Source organism: Echinococcus granulosus (assembly GCF_000524195.1).
Source record: "Echinococcus granulosus chromosome Unknown EG_S00003, whole genome shotgun sequence".
Classification (NCBI taxonomy): Eukaryota; Metazoa; Platyhelminthes; class Cestoda; order Cyclophyllidea; family Taeniidae; genus Echinococcus; species Echinococcus granulosus.
The window spans coordinates 339,525-352,243 of record NW_020170383.1 but is presented as its reverse complement, the minus strand read 5'-3'; the positions used below and the strand labels follow the sequence as shown (position 1 = coordinate 352,243).

The window sequence follows — 12,719 nt, the reverse complement described above, 5'->3', positions numbered from 1 at the left end:
TAATTTATGCTTTGAATTCAGCATAGGACACCTGAGAAATGTGCTTTGACTGGCATATTTATTGCAACTCCGCAGGTGCAGTAACTGCGGGGTCTTTTCATGTAACTCTAACTAGTTCTGGATGTTATTAACGCAGGAGAATAATGTGACAATGCCTGAGAACACCCAGTTGGCTGATTCCAGGTCAGAACTCATCAATCTCATGCGCCAGAGGCGTTATCTCATCGTGAGTCTGCTTTGCTGGTCTTTGGCACATAGTCAACACTGCAAAACTATTTTTGGAATATAAGTATCTGGAATATTGTCGGTCCCAGCGGATATTATCTTATTCTCAAGCTAATATTGCTTACAGGAAAGCCTCGCAAATTTGGAACGCCAAATTTACCTCTTTGAGGGCAGTTATCTGGACGATACGGCACCATATGGCAACATCATAAAGGGCTGGGATCGCTATTTGTTAACTTCAGGATCTGGAAGCGCTTTTAGTGTCGCGGCAGGAGCCAATGGCACCGGGGACAAAAGAGTGCGCAAGTTCCGCGACTCCGATCGGCTCTTTTCTCGCTCGTCCGTCACGTCAATGGCATCCGCTGCCAATATGCACAACTGTTACGAATCCGATAGACGTGAGTAGCTTAGACGTCCACCCATAATCTCAGCTTTTGCGAAAATCGACACTCTTGTGTAGATGCAGAAAGGCAATCATGGACATCTTAACTCCCACACCCACATTTCACTGTTTTTTTGATTTTAGACGAAGGTTCCATCTCTAACGGGTCCTTTCACGACAGTCAGCACTTCGAGGACGGAGTCAGCGAGAACGACCCCAAGCCATACGCGTCGATGCCGAGCGGCAAGAAAAAAAGGAGACACCGCTAAGTACCCCTCTCTCTCACCCTTCATGCATACACACCCCGGCGGCACGCTTCCAGTTGGTCGCGAGTCACCCCGACGTTGTCCAAAGAGAGCGCCTGTGAAGAAAACGCCTTCATACTCCCGTCCTCTCCTAAATATCCTTATCCTTATAACCCTTTACGCAGGAACGCAGCACCACCATTAGGAAGAAGCTTGGTACAAAATTCTCTTAATAAAATAAGATCGCCATTTGTACACGTCCCTGTTAATTTCAAGCGTTAAGAACTGCGCACATGCAAGGTTTCGGGTCCGCACAAAGGTTAACATTAAAAATTTCAAACGTTGGACGGGACAGGGTAATTTACCCAATGCATCAAAAACTAGGTCGAGGGAAAGTTGGACCCCAACTAGGGAATGAACGTCAGAAGCTGTAGCGGCCTACTAGCACACTAGCTGATGTGAAGAGCCCGAGAGCTCCTTAACGCCGACTCACTACCTAGGGCATTGAGGTCACTGGTTGTCGAATCGCAATATCTTGCGCAGCATCTACAGCGGAGACCGAAGCATCCATTTCTATCCCATATACGCGTAATGAGAAGCAGCTGATCAGTTGTGTATGAAGACAGTTATTGCGTAAAAAGGTTCACAGACGGGATGTAATAAAAGCGGCAGGACAATTACGGACAACAGGGTTGAAAGGGGGCAAAAGGGGCCGCCTTGTAACGTGGAGAGCGTGCTAAATGCGTTTTAATTTTAGTATGGAGTGGTGCGCATGCTGCGACCGGCACTAATAGAGCTGCCGCGCATGGGACCCCCGCCCCTCCCGCCGCGCATTGACAGTCCACTACCGCTACCCCGACCCCCATTCAGCGGAGGAACCGTTCCACTTCTAACACCAGGTGGCGGTGGCATCATCGGACCGCCCCGGGGTGGCAGTGGCGGTCCACCAGGACCCATCATTGGCCCTCCGTTAGCCGTCGGTGCTCCCGGAATCTGGTGCGGCGGGAACAACGGACCACGTTGTGGAGGCCTCGACATCATCATACCGTCATCCGGACGTGGTGCCTACAATGAATGCATACATGTCTTGCTTGCGCCTTCCCTTGAAGATAGTATATGCTAGTGGGTTTCGAAAATAGACTACTTAGTTAAACAAACGAAACTTCAGTATCGCAATCGAAGGGGAACCTGTTTTGAGGAGCCCCTAGTCTAGACTAACAAGAAACCACAATCCGGACGCAGTAGACGATCAGAGGGCAGACACATTAATGAATATAAGTCGTCTATACTACGTGGAATATACTTAGAAAAAGAGCTATTTTTCATAGGGCTGGAGAATCTATCTTACTCCACATGGTTTGCACTGGTCGCGTCCTGCAAAGTTAAGCCGCCCACAGGACTGACAGCACCAATCGCCAGCTCGGTTTACTCCCGGACCACCAATGGCACGCATTCCTCCAGCGTTTATTGGAGGTCTGCCGCCTCCACCACGTGACTGAAGTGGACCATCATTCCTAGGGTCAAACTGCCCTCCATACATATCCACCGTTCGATCTGCACCCGCAAGTATGGTCATGCCTACAGTTACCAACAATGCCAAATTAAATGACAATACCGGAAGAGCCGACAGACAATTGATTTAAACTGCCAGGTCGATTGGATGCTGCACCAGAATTGTTGTGTTGCTGGCCACCACTGCCGCTTGGAATAATGACAGGCCGTTGGCTATTCTTCGCTTGTTTAACTTCTATCTTTTTCCCGAGAAACTCGTTCTCTACAAGCAGGCAATTACGAAAAAAAATTTCCGTATTTAGCAAAATTGACTCAATGCAAATAAGGCAAAACTGCAAATGCTTCCAAAAATATTCACAAAACCCAATATCTAAAGAGATCATGAAAAATCTGACATGAACGGGCAGAAAAACAAGGTGACAATCACCTGAAAACCACTTGATTGCTTTTTGCACACACTGGGGATCCTCAAAGGTGACTAGAGCATCGCCCTTGGGGATGCCGCGTTCCTTAAATATCCATATCATGGGCATTCCTGTCTTGGCATTCATCTATAATGCAAATAACCAGAGGGAATTGCTATACCTTAATTTTTCCAATTGTACCAAAATGAGACTTCATAACTTCGTGATCGATGTTTTGAGGAAGTTTGCTAACAAACACAGTATCCTCACGCAGACCATCAGCTAAGAAAAATTACGAAAGGAAATCGGCTTACGATTGGTAACACTGGGTAGGTTGCTCGATCGATTACCTAAAATGTTAAAAAATAGTTTAAGAAAAAGTGTAACGGAGATCATAATTCTTAAAGTATGGGAAAAAACGGTTTTTGCAATGATTACTCCTACTCACCATTCTCAAATTTGTTCATGCCAGCTCTTTGGCTGAAAAGGTACTAAATGTTGAAATCCAAAAAATGACATGCAATCGCATTATGAAAATCGAAAAAAAACCACGCGTCGGCAGCGCACTGTTTTCCGCTCTGGAACAAAGTTATTAAGAAAACACAAGAACTCACATATTAGAGCCAGATAGGTCGACAAACATGGCATTTACCACAATTGTAAAGTAATGAATACGCATATCGACAGATAAATGTGATCATCCAAAACAAAACGATATTCATGGGAAGAGAATCGAAAAAAATCGAAAAAAAGTTGGAAAACGAAGCAGCACACGGAAATCTGGTACTTGAGCCTAAACATAAAGAAAACTTACTTTGCACTAAATCCCTTTCCAGAAAAACCCCCAAGACGGCCTATAGCGCTTGTAGTGTCTTGCATAAAGGCTGCAGCATTGAATCCTTAAGATATTAATGTACCCCTCATTTGATTTACCAGCCAAACCCTGCTCTTGAGCAATTGCTTCGTAAATATTTCGAGCAGCAGACTGATTGAGAGCGTTAGGAAGGAACTGGCCAAATTGTTGTACGTCTGAAGGCGTAAATGCTGATCAGAACATCAAACATACCATTTATTGGCGCTGGCATACTGACACCGGCATTCTGACCGTAAGGGTTGAATTGAGAATAATCACCATAGGGAAAACCAGCACCGAGCCCACTTGCACTCAATTGAGCTCCTAGCTGAGGAACAGACATAGCAGCAGCTCCCTGTGGGTAGGGGGTTTGGCCGAATGACGGTCCACCGAAAACAGCGGTGGCGGGATTACTCTGCGCGAGTGCATAGCCTTGAAGAAATTGTGCACCCTGATCCCCACCTGCACCGGGATACTGTGCGAACTGAGGATAAGTTGGAGCCTGACCTGGTTGTGCGATCCCCGCATATTGGTATTCTATTAAAATAGGGGAGTAACTTTAAAAACGTAACGAATCAACAAATAGCGTCGTAAAACGTAAGGCCCGAAGAATAAATTGTCCTTCACAGTATGAAATAAATAACATCACCTGTAGACACTTGACTAATTAATAACACAAACCGCAGGCACGAAGTACGGCTAAACACAGGAACCGGTGAGTAATCCGAGTCGAGAAGCCACAACAAACAAACTCGAAGCTAAAATAATGACAACTCTACTTACGACCGGCCATCTTGCTCCTAAGGTGGCGTGTCTGTGGGCATTTAAAACAAAAACGGACGGGACCAGGAAGACGATCGACTCACCAACATCCAGCGAGGATACGAACTTTTGCACTATGGATTTTAGTATCTCCAAATCAAGGATAACAAACCATGCTTCGGTAAAAAACAAGTAATTTGGTGAAAAGCTTCGCAAAAGTACCGCTTGTATCTTACGAAGATGTAAGACAGTTGCGTGAACAACATTGGAGCATTTAACAGCAAATAGTTTAAAGTTTCTGCTTGTGGGCACTATCTGCTTGCCTTCGCAAAATCTTTGAGCATTAGTTTCAATGGCATCGATTTGAAGAATGGCTTTAGAAGCTTAGACCTATTAAGAGGTTTAGGGCCACTTGCAGATAAATATTCGTGCTGCCTTTCCATAGATTTAACATTAAAATTGATCACATTTCTCGAAATATCTGAAAATGTTGTTTTATATGTGAAACAATATAAACCTAAATGGGGCTTGTCCATTTGCTTCGCTGAAATCCATTAGTCCTTGACTTACTTGGTAAGTTGCTCTTCTTTATAGTAATAGATTTTTCAACCTTACGTTAAAGTACTTTTGAGATTGTTGCTGATGCTATTAATAAGTAGCCAATAAAATGGATCTTAGTAATTTATTTGTGGTTCTTTCCGAGTCTTTTTGAAGGTTATGTAACGTTTCTCACCTGTTTTTACACAGGCGTTGTCTCGTTCTCAGTGGTTTTGCGTTTTTTGATTTTTTTCGTAGGATTTTGTGCACTGCGGAAGCAGGTAGACGCTGCTCTTTGTCGTTACTGAATCATGGCCTTTGACGTAGTATGTTTGAAAACTGCCTTACTGTCTGTAAGCGTGATGCAGAAGTTAAGTGATCGTTCAGTTATGTATATTTTCTTAATACAATCAGGGCGTGAGAAATGGCTCTAGTTCTTTGCAATTTCGTATTTTAGGCATTGATAAGTGCGGTGGCTTTTCGTCTCATTAGTTTTGTTGATTAAAGTGCCCTAGAAAATCTTCTGGGTGCGGTTTATTTCACTTTGTTCCATGTTAGTGTTGTGATTCGATTAAATTGTTGTCTAGGTTTTCGAACATCCCCATCTAAATTTAGGCCGTTTGCTACTGGCTATGGGTTTATTTAGTTCTTACCATAGATTGCTTGTATCTTGGAGTAACTTTCGCAATTTTATTGGCGTTCCCTGTTGAACTATTCCTAGAAGCTTGTTGGATGACCTTTAAACACACATTGCACTTAGATAATCTTACCACAGTTTGAACAGTGTACAGCTAACTATGGATGTCGATTTCAATGACGTAAGGCCACTTACGAACTTCGAGGTATACGACTTTGTGAAAAAACGCATGGAATCAAAAGCCAAAGTTCGGGCGCAGCAGACAATTCTTTACACTGGAATGAAGTATTTCAATGAGAAATCCTCATGCACCGTTCAAACACCCGATGCAATTCAGTCTTTCATCGCTTCCATGAGACATTTCAACTTGAAGAAGTCTGAACTGCTTGCATTGATTAACAACTGTCCAACTACCCAAGTTGAACTTTCCGTGGTAATTTCCTTACTTAATCATACCGCTCTTCGCAAAATTGTTCATTTCCTGCTTTATTATGTTTTTATTCATTTCCATTGCCAAAAATGGTGTAAATGTGGTTTGTAGACTTTGTCTCCCTGTAATCATAATTTTGGAACATTTTTTCATGGCTGCGCATAAAGACATTGCTGTCTAGGTATAACCAAACAGTAATTATATTTAATGGCACCTGTATATGCTGCTGGGTGGATTTGCACCAGAAATTACCCATGGTAAAATGGGTTTTACGAATTAACAAATTCCGAAGCTCAATAATGCTGCGGTGTAATTTTTTTGTTTCTTCTAACGATCAGGATGCCTATTGATAGCATGTTCCGTTTTCTTTGCTGCTACGCAGGTTTACTTGTTTTGGCTATGGGATATTTTGTGCTGGAATCCTGCTAATTCTAAATTTGTTCCTTTACAGATGATTTCTGACCTGGACACTCGTTTCACTCTACCCCAAATCGAAGAGATAATCACAGCGATCTCTTCAGCATTTCCGAAAGGAACCGAAAGGGCTTCTCAGATTAATTCCTTGGGACTTCCTGAAGAACATACTGAATAGCTATTTTTTCGCACTAATTTTGTAACTACTATCATACATTATTAAGGGACCAAGAATTTGTTACTGATGCGTTAGTTTATTTGAGTTAGAATTCACTCAAAAGTTGACCTCAGATTGAAGAGGAGTCTCCAAAGAATCGTATTTCCTGGGTAGGAATAGTCGAGAATAGGCATACGGGTCTCGCAATTTGTCGTCTCCAGTTATGGGCGCCCCTCCACCAGACGGGCTGTATTTGTCAAGAACGCACCCTGTGAGAGGTTAGCCGCACCTCAAATCTGATCATGGTCTTCTGTCGTCTGCCGAAGTGTGTATCATTAGATCAGTCCAAGTTGGCTCCTAAGGCGATTACCATTTGTGTAATAAGTCTCCAGACGGCGTATCTCATTTCTTTTTTTTTGTGTTTTGTACAATAAGAAGGAGTCCAACAATCGCAGTATATCTGCTCATTATTTTGACGCAAGATTTTGTTCTCTGACATAAGGCGAAAACTTACGTTGGCATGAAATAGCAGCGTTAAATGCAGGCATTAACTTATCCGGATATTTTGACAGCTGTGGGGGTTGTCAAAGAAGGATGTTTTTGAATGAGATATCATGTAAACGCCTGTGGGAAATGTCTATGAAATACTCAAATAACCTCCAAGAATTGCTTCATTTTACTGTCATTATTGTTAGGATCAGAGCCTCCCTTCCTTATGGAGGGAAAAGCAACAAGCGTGTTGCAGTGAATGGAGCGAATGTGTGAGCTGACTCATGATGCAGACTGAAAAGTCGATAGTTGGGTCGATTTCTTCATTCGAATTATTGATTACTCAATCTAGAAGGGATTTGGGTTCCAAGTTCAAATGCACTTCACAACTTGAATCCACACTGAGAAATGAGCAATAGTGAATGGGAACGACCTGGAATAGTTCCCGGATTGCAGGGTGATTCCCAACAGAAGCGTCCGTCTATAGGACGAGCATCAAGTGGGCTTTTTGGCTACGTAGCAGATCCGAACGACTCCAAGACACCACCTGGTATTGGAGAACAGGACTCAAGAGTTACCACAGATAGTCAGCTAGCACATGAGCACATCGATGGAAGCAAGTCGTCCGTCGTTACTGAAGTACTTACGCAAAAATTGGAATCGTCCTTAAAGGTTAGTATCTACAATCAGTCTCAAAATGTGCATGCAGTTGAAAATCTGCTTTGAAAAGTACAAATTGTTCCTGTTCAAGTTAATGTGGAAGTATAGAGTGGGTGAAGTAATTTTGCTGTTTTATAAGAACAGCTGCTAAACAACTATTGGGCGCTAAGGTCCGATTAAAACTCTTGCAGTAATGAGCAGTTTTTGCTTTTTAGGTTATTTCTCTGGTTGCAACTGCAACTGGGGGATCTGTTTGCACTGATTTAACATCTTTTTTCTAGATGACTGGTGATCTTTTCATCCGAGGTGGAAGAATTATGGATTGTGAAAATACTTGCAACACTGACATTCTCATAAAGAACGGGAAGATCAGGCAAGAGCATTTATTCCCAGCCGTAGCCTGATACATATAAAGGCACTAGAAGCCGAATTGAGATATCTCGTTTAAAGGTTATTCCAAAATACATATAAGAAGTCCGAATTGTTTAGATGAGTGAATCGGATTTATTCAAGATGGTTGTTTCGCAAGGATATAGTGTAAACCAAAAGTTACATACATAGACAGACACACTGCAAATGTTTAAAGTACATTCATACGGATAGCAAAAATTATGCTTCTGATCGCCACTTAATGTGAGGTAGTAATGCTTGCCTGAAGTGAATAAGTGACACATAATCAAGTGTGATTCTTTTTCTTGAAAGTTCATTTTTTTTTGTGTAGCACATATATGGCTAGAGGAAAAATTTATTGTAAACTATAAAAACTGAATTTGACCTACAAGTCGTCTCTACTATAGCACCACTCTTTTACTGACCCGATGATCCTAAGCTTATTTAGAATGATAAAAAGCATTCGCCATTCTTTTTAAACTTAATGCACTACAATGAAAATCAAAGTAATATTTGTTTTTGCTACCATACTTCAGTGCCTTCGGTGAGGCCTTGAGTAACGAGAAACAAGTGCAGGAAATCGACGCCACCAACCTCGTTATCAGTCCCGGACTGGTAGATTTTTCAGCGACAAGCCATGCATTTAGTAGCAAACTTGGCGCCGAAGGAATGGCCGATCAGGCATCGATTCGCGAAGCTACGTCCCGGGCAGTACTGGCCGGAGTTACCACCATCGGTGAGCTCATTCGAAGGCGCCAAAATCTGTGTCCACGTTACCCGTCCAGGTGCCGAGACAGCTCATCACTAGCTTCATTTATGCCGGCAGGTCAAATGCGCTCTAGCAGCGCCTGGCCACCTTGCTCAGATCTGTTAATTTGACCCCGCGTGTGACAGGCCTTCGCATGAGCAAACGAGGCATTAGTCGAAACATGTAAATTAGGTTGCCTTACATCGCAAGTCAAAATACTGCACCCCCTCTGCCACGCTATGGTCTTATGAGATTTTAACAATAAACTAGGAATTTTTCAACAAATTCGTTACCGTCCAACAAGACAATCTGCTGTTCATAAGCCTTACTCAATTTTGGTGGCCAAAATAAACTGAAATATATGGTCACTTGTGTGTGACAAAATAGCCTATTAGAATTTGAATTTCGTGATTTAGCACTCCTCCTGTCTTGAAATAACTGGTGCACGCCTAAAAAAGACTAATTTGTTTCCGAGCTGGGATTTGCAGTTGTTGCCTGTCATTCATGCGTTTGGTGCTGCATCCATCTAGTTGACACGGTATACAGTGACGATGGTCAGTCGCCGCTGAGCTCAGTTGCCGCGTACCTCCAAGCCCTGCAAACTACATACATCCACTGCAATGTTGCCGTCAGGGCGGGCATACGGCACCTGTCGGTTGGCACAATCTCCGATATCGAACTGCTCACGAAGCGACACCATATCAAATCATTCCTGGTAGGTTTAGGCTACAAATAAGTTAACAAGCATTATTCAACTCTAAAAAGAATCCTTTTAATTTATTACTTTTGCTTGTATAATAAAGCTATTCAACTTTGTTATCGTGCACACCAGACGTCCAACTGGCTCACTTTGGCTTCGTGTTTCCCATGGAACGCTTTTCAAGATTGACTCTTTTACGGGTACGAATGTTTTGCTTTCAGCTTGCCATCCCGGAAAATGATCGAATCCTCTGTGAACGGGGAAACCCCGAAAGCACAGTGCTCTACGGCGTCTTGTCAACGTGTCGCAATCTTGGAATTGTACCCATGGTCGGTCTTGACAAGATCACTGGGTCGCAGATTCCGCAGATGGAGGGCGTATGTTCTCTTTGTAGAATTTATTGCATTTGAAATCAGAGAAAAAACCAGCGTCGTGTGCAGCTTTATCTATTTCAATACACGCATAAGCCGAATCACATACAACTGTTCAAACTGAATTATTTCTATCACTAACAGAGAATTTTGGTCAACACTTAGCAGTGCTATCATTGTAGCCCTAAATTTTGGAAGGAGGGCTTTAATTATCCTAACTAATGCTTCCCACAGAAACTGTTAAAAGGCTACTTTACCCGAAGTTTAGGTCATGAGGTGATACTGGTCTGCAAATTTAATTGAGAATAACATTCATTGCATCGCCATACTCGTCGCCTCCCAATGTCATTTTCTGTTATAACCTACGTGTCCGAAAAAGATGCACCAATAACTAATAACAATCGATCACTTGGTGGCAGTGGGGTTATGTCTGTTTTATTCTAAAGTTCTACCAATGTTCGTAAACTCAAGTGGATTGGTTTAACCAATCAGCACCATTCTGAGATTTCAATACTAGGTTTCGTCTAATCGAAATTTGGGTTATGTTAGACAAATCGAAATTTACGATATAGGTGCTACAAGTAAGGCATTATTGTGTTATCCTGCCCGGCCTTTACTGGTAGATTTACGAATGAGCCCTTATTTTACCATTCACAATGACACTAAAGATACCATTTACGCATTTTTCAGGATCCCGATTTGCGTTTGGCTGCGATAGCCATCAGAATAGCTAAGCTTGCTGGCTGTCCGATTGTTTTGTCACCGGTGCGAAGTGCGGCAGTAATGCACAAAATTTACACTTCTCAACGCGAACATCCACCTCTCCCCATATACGCTGACTTCGCCGCTGACGTCTTCATCGAGGTGGGCTGTAGTCTCGTTTGTCCCTTCGTACATTCCATTATGCACTAAACCTAGACGTAGGAAAGCATACCTAAATTTTGCACAAGACGCACGTTTTGGAAAAAAATACTTCCTCTGGCGCAATGACAATGCATGCTGAATGGGCTTGCGAATCTCACCCTAATGGTCCAATCGCGATTTAATTCAACCAGTTGTTGGTTTGCAGAAATGTGCTCTGATATGACTCTGAATAGGGTGTCAATGAAGGCAGATTAATTAAAAACAGGACTGGTTAGATGCACAAAAGAAGGTGAATTAGAAGTGCCCCCATAATTACAAGTGTACTTTGCCTGAGTGGCGTAGAACTGAGGCCGCAAGTCCCATTTAATGATACAGCTTACGCAGGATATTTTCAAGTTCAAGTGTTTGTTAATGCCTTCACACAGGAAAAAAAGCATTGTCCTCTTTTAGGACGACTTTTGGTAACAGAGTTAAGCGCATTTGTACCAAGCACTTGAGCTTTGGCAGTTAAAGTTTATCACTGGTAATTGGAATACATGTCAGGAATCAATTGTTAAATCATTTCCAGAGTTCAATGAGTGATCAGGCTCCCTACATCGCTGCTGATGGAAACATCATACTATCCAGTGGCGAATCGTACGTCTTATCTACCGAGTCGAAATCATCCGAGGTATCATGGATCCAGGAGGCCTATCGGAAAATTGTGGTATGCTTCTTGTCGATAAAAAAGATAAGAAATGAGCTTAGCTATAAACAAATCTAAAAATGATTTGAGCAAATAAAGAAGGTGGTAAGTACCACCATGAATGATCCAAGTTCTCAAAAGTTTGTCAGAGTTTTCAGCCAAAGCGCATGAACTCAGCTAGAGTTTCACTAAGTGTTTTAATAAGTTGACACTAGCTAAATCAACTACCAAAAAGTGGAGGTCACTTAGACACCCAATGTATCCGAAAGAATCGATATTACCCATTTGTCAGTTTATGTGTACGTTAGGGAAGAGGATGGGGAAGCGAGTGTCACATGATCGAAGCAAGTTGCAAGAGACCAGCTCAACTGGCGGGCCTGTCCCCTCAAAAGGGTCAGTTGGCGATTGGGGCAGACGCGGACTTAGTGCTGTGGTCCGAGGGCGATTGCAGCAAGCCCGTTTTTACCATCGTTGGTGGTCGAATAGCCGTGCAGTACGGTCGACTACGAGAAACAACACCACGCGACCGAGAGGAGGGGAAGGGTATAAAGGCCGGTTTTATCCGCTCTGGACGAAGCCCTTGTGACACGTTGGTTGTCGTATATGAAAAGGTATCTAGTAAACTTGAGCAACTTTCTTACTCAATATGTGCACACTTGTGAGCCTCAATATCCCCACAGGCCATCCTGCTTCATTTGTGTTTCTCGCTAACTTTTTAGATAAGAGAGATGGGAAAAGTCCTGCAGCCGGTGCTCTCCCCACCGCAACCTTTGATACCGACAGCGGAACAAGCAACCAAGAGGTTGGAAAACGTGAAACCTGGCCCTTCTGGTGATGCAGCTCTTGCTGGGCTACCCTCCAGAGAAATGCGTTCAATCGCCAGTCAGTACAAACGAGAGTTCCTAGCTTCAACCTTCAAACTTACAGGCGAGTGCACTGAGATAGAGGAATAGGGAGATGTCAACCTAAAGATCAGAGTTGTCCTCAAGCTATTAGCAGAGAAGCATGGTAATAAAACCAAAACAACCTGAAAAATGACCGTGAATTGTTATCTAATGTGAAAACTATCAACGTGTGTCTGCGTAAAATAGTTTTGTAAAATATTTTTTTAGGCGAACAAAAGGGCGATGACCGACCAATCCGACCAAATATAAAAATATGGCAAGGAAAAAACGATTCTCCTCGACCGTACTGAAAAAGCACCTAGTCTGAACAGCAATTTTTATCGTTTTTACTTTTGATTTTGTTACATTC

The 12,719-nt window shown here is 42.8% G+C and overlaps 4 protein-coding genes across 4 annotated transcripts; 3 read left to right on the top strand and 1 right to left on the bottom strand. All coding sequences in view use genetic code 11, as the record gives it.

Moving 5' to 3' along the window:
- Positions 1–121: 121 nt before the first annotated feature.
- Positions 122–876, top strand: EGR_00722 (Chromatin modification-related protein MEAF6; the record flags this gene model as incomplete). Its single annotated transcript, XM_024489971.1, has 3 exons — positions 122–226; positions 353–623; positions 752–876. The coding sequence occupies 3 exons, from the start codon at positions 122–124 to the stop codon at positions 874–876; spliced, it is 501 nt and encodes a 166-aa protein (XP_024355374.1).
- Positions 877–1,605: 729 nt separating this feature from the next.
- On the bottom strand, positions 1,606–4,414 carry EGR_00721 (RNA-binding protein EWS; the record flags this gene model as incomplete). The annotated part of the gene is made up of 11 exons (XM_024489970.1): positions 1,606–1,917; positions 2,201–2,430; positions 2,468–2,626; positions 2,792–2,915; positions 2,950–3,050; positions 3,083–3,118; positions 3,217–3,248; positions 3,583–3,667; positions 3,702–3,797; positions 3,835–4,158; positions 4,405–4,414. The coding sequence occupies 11 exons, from the start codon at positions 4,412–4,414 to the stop codon at positions 1,606–1,608; spliced, it is 1,509 nt and encodes a 502-aa protein (XP_024355373.1).
- A 1,303-nt stretch (positions 4,415–5,717) lies between these two features.
- Positions 5,718–6,579, top strand: EGR_00720 (DNA-directed RNA polymerase III subunit RPC9; the record flags this gene model as incomplete). The annotated part of the gene is made up of 2 exons (XM_024489969.1): positions 5,718–6,029; positions 6,439–6,579. The coding sequence occupies 2 exons, from the start codon at positions 5,718–5,720 to the stop codon at positions 6,577–6,579; spliced, it is 453 nt and encodes a 150-aa protein (XP_024355372.1).
- An 876-nt stretch (positions 6,580–7,455) lies between these two features.
- EGR_00719 (Dihydropyrimidinase-related protein) lies at positions 7,456–12,418 on the top strand (the record flags this gene model as incomplete). Its single annotated transcript, XM_024489968.1, has 8 exons — positions 7,456–7,670; positions 8,634–8,833; positions 9,376–9,560; positions 9,767–9,922; positions 10,607–10,780; positions 11,349–11,486; positions 11,774–12,076; positions 12,185–12,418. The coding sequence occupies 8 exons, from the start codon at positions 7,456–7,458 to the stop codon at positions 12,416–12,418; spliced, it is 1,605 nt and encodes a 534-aa protein (XP_024355371.1).
- Positions 12,419–12,719: the final 301 nt, after the last annotated feature.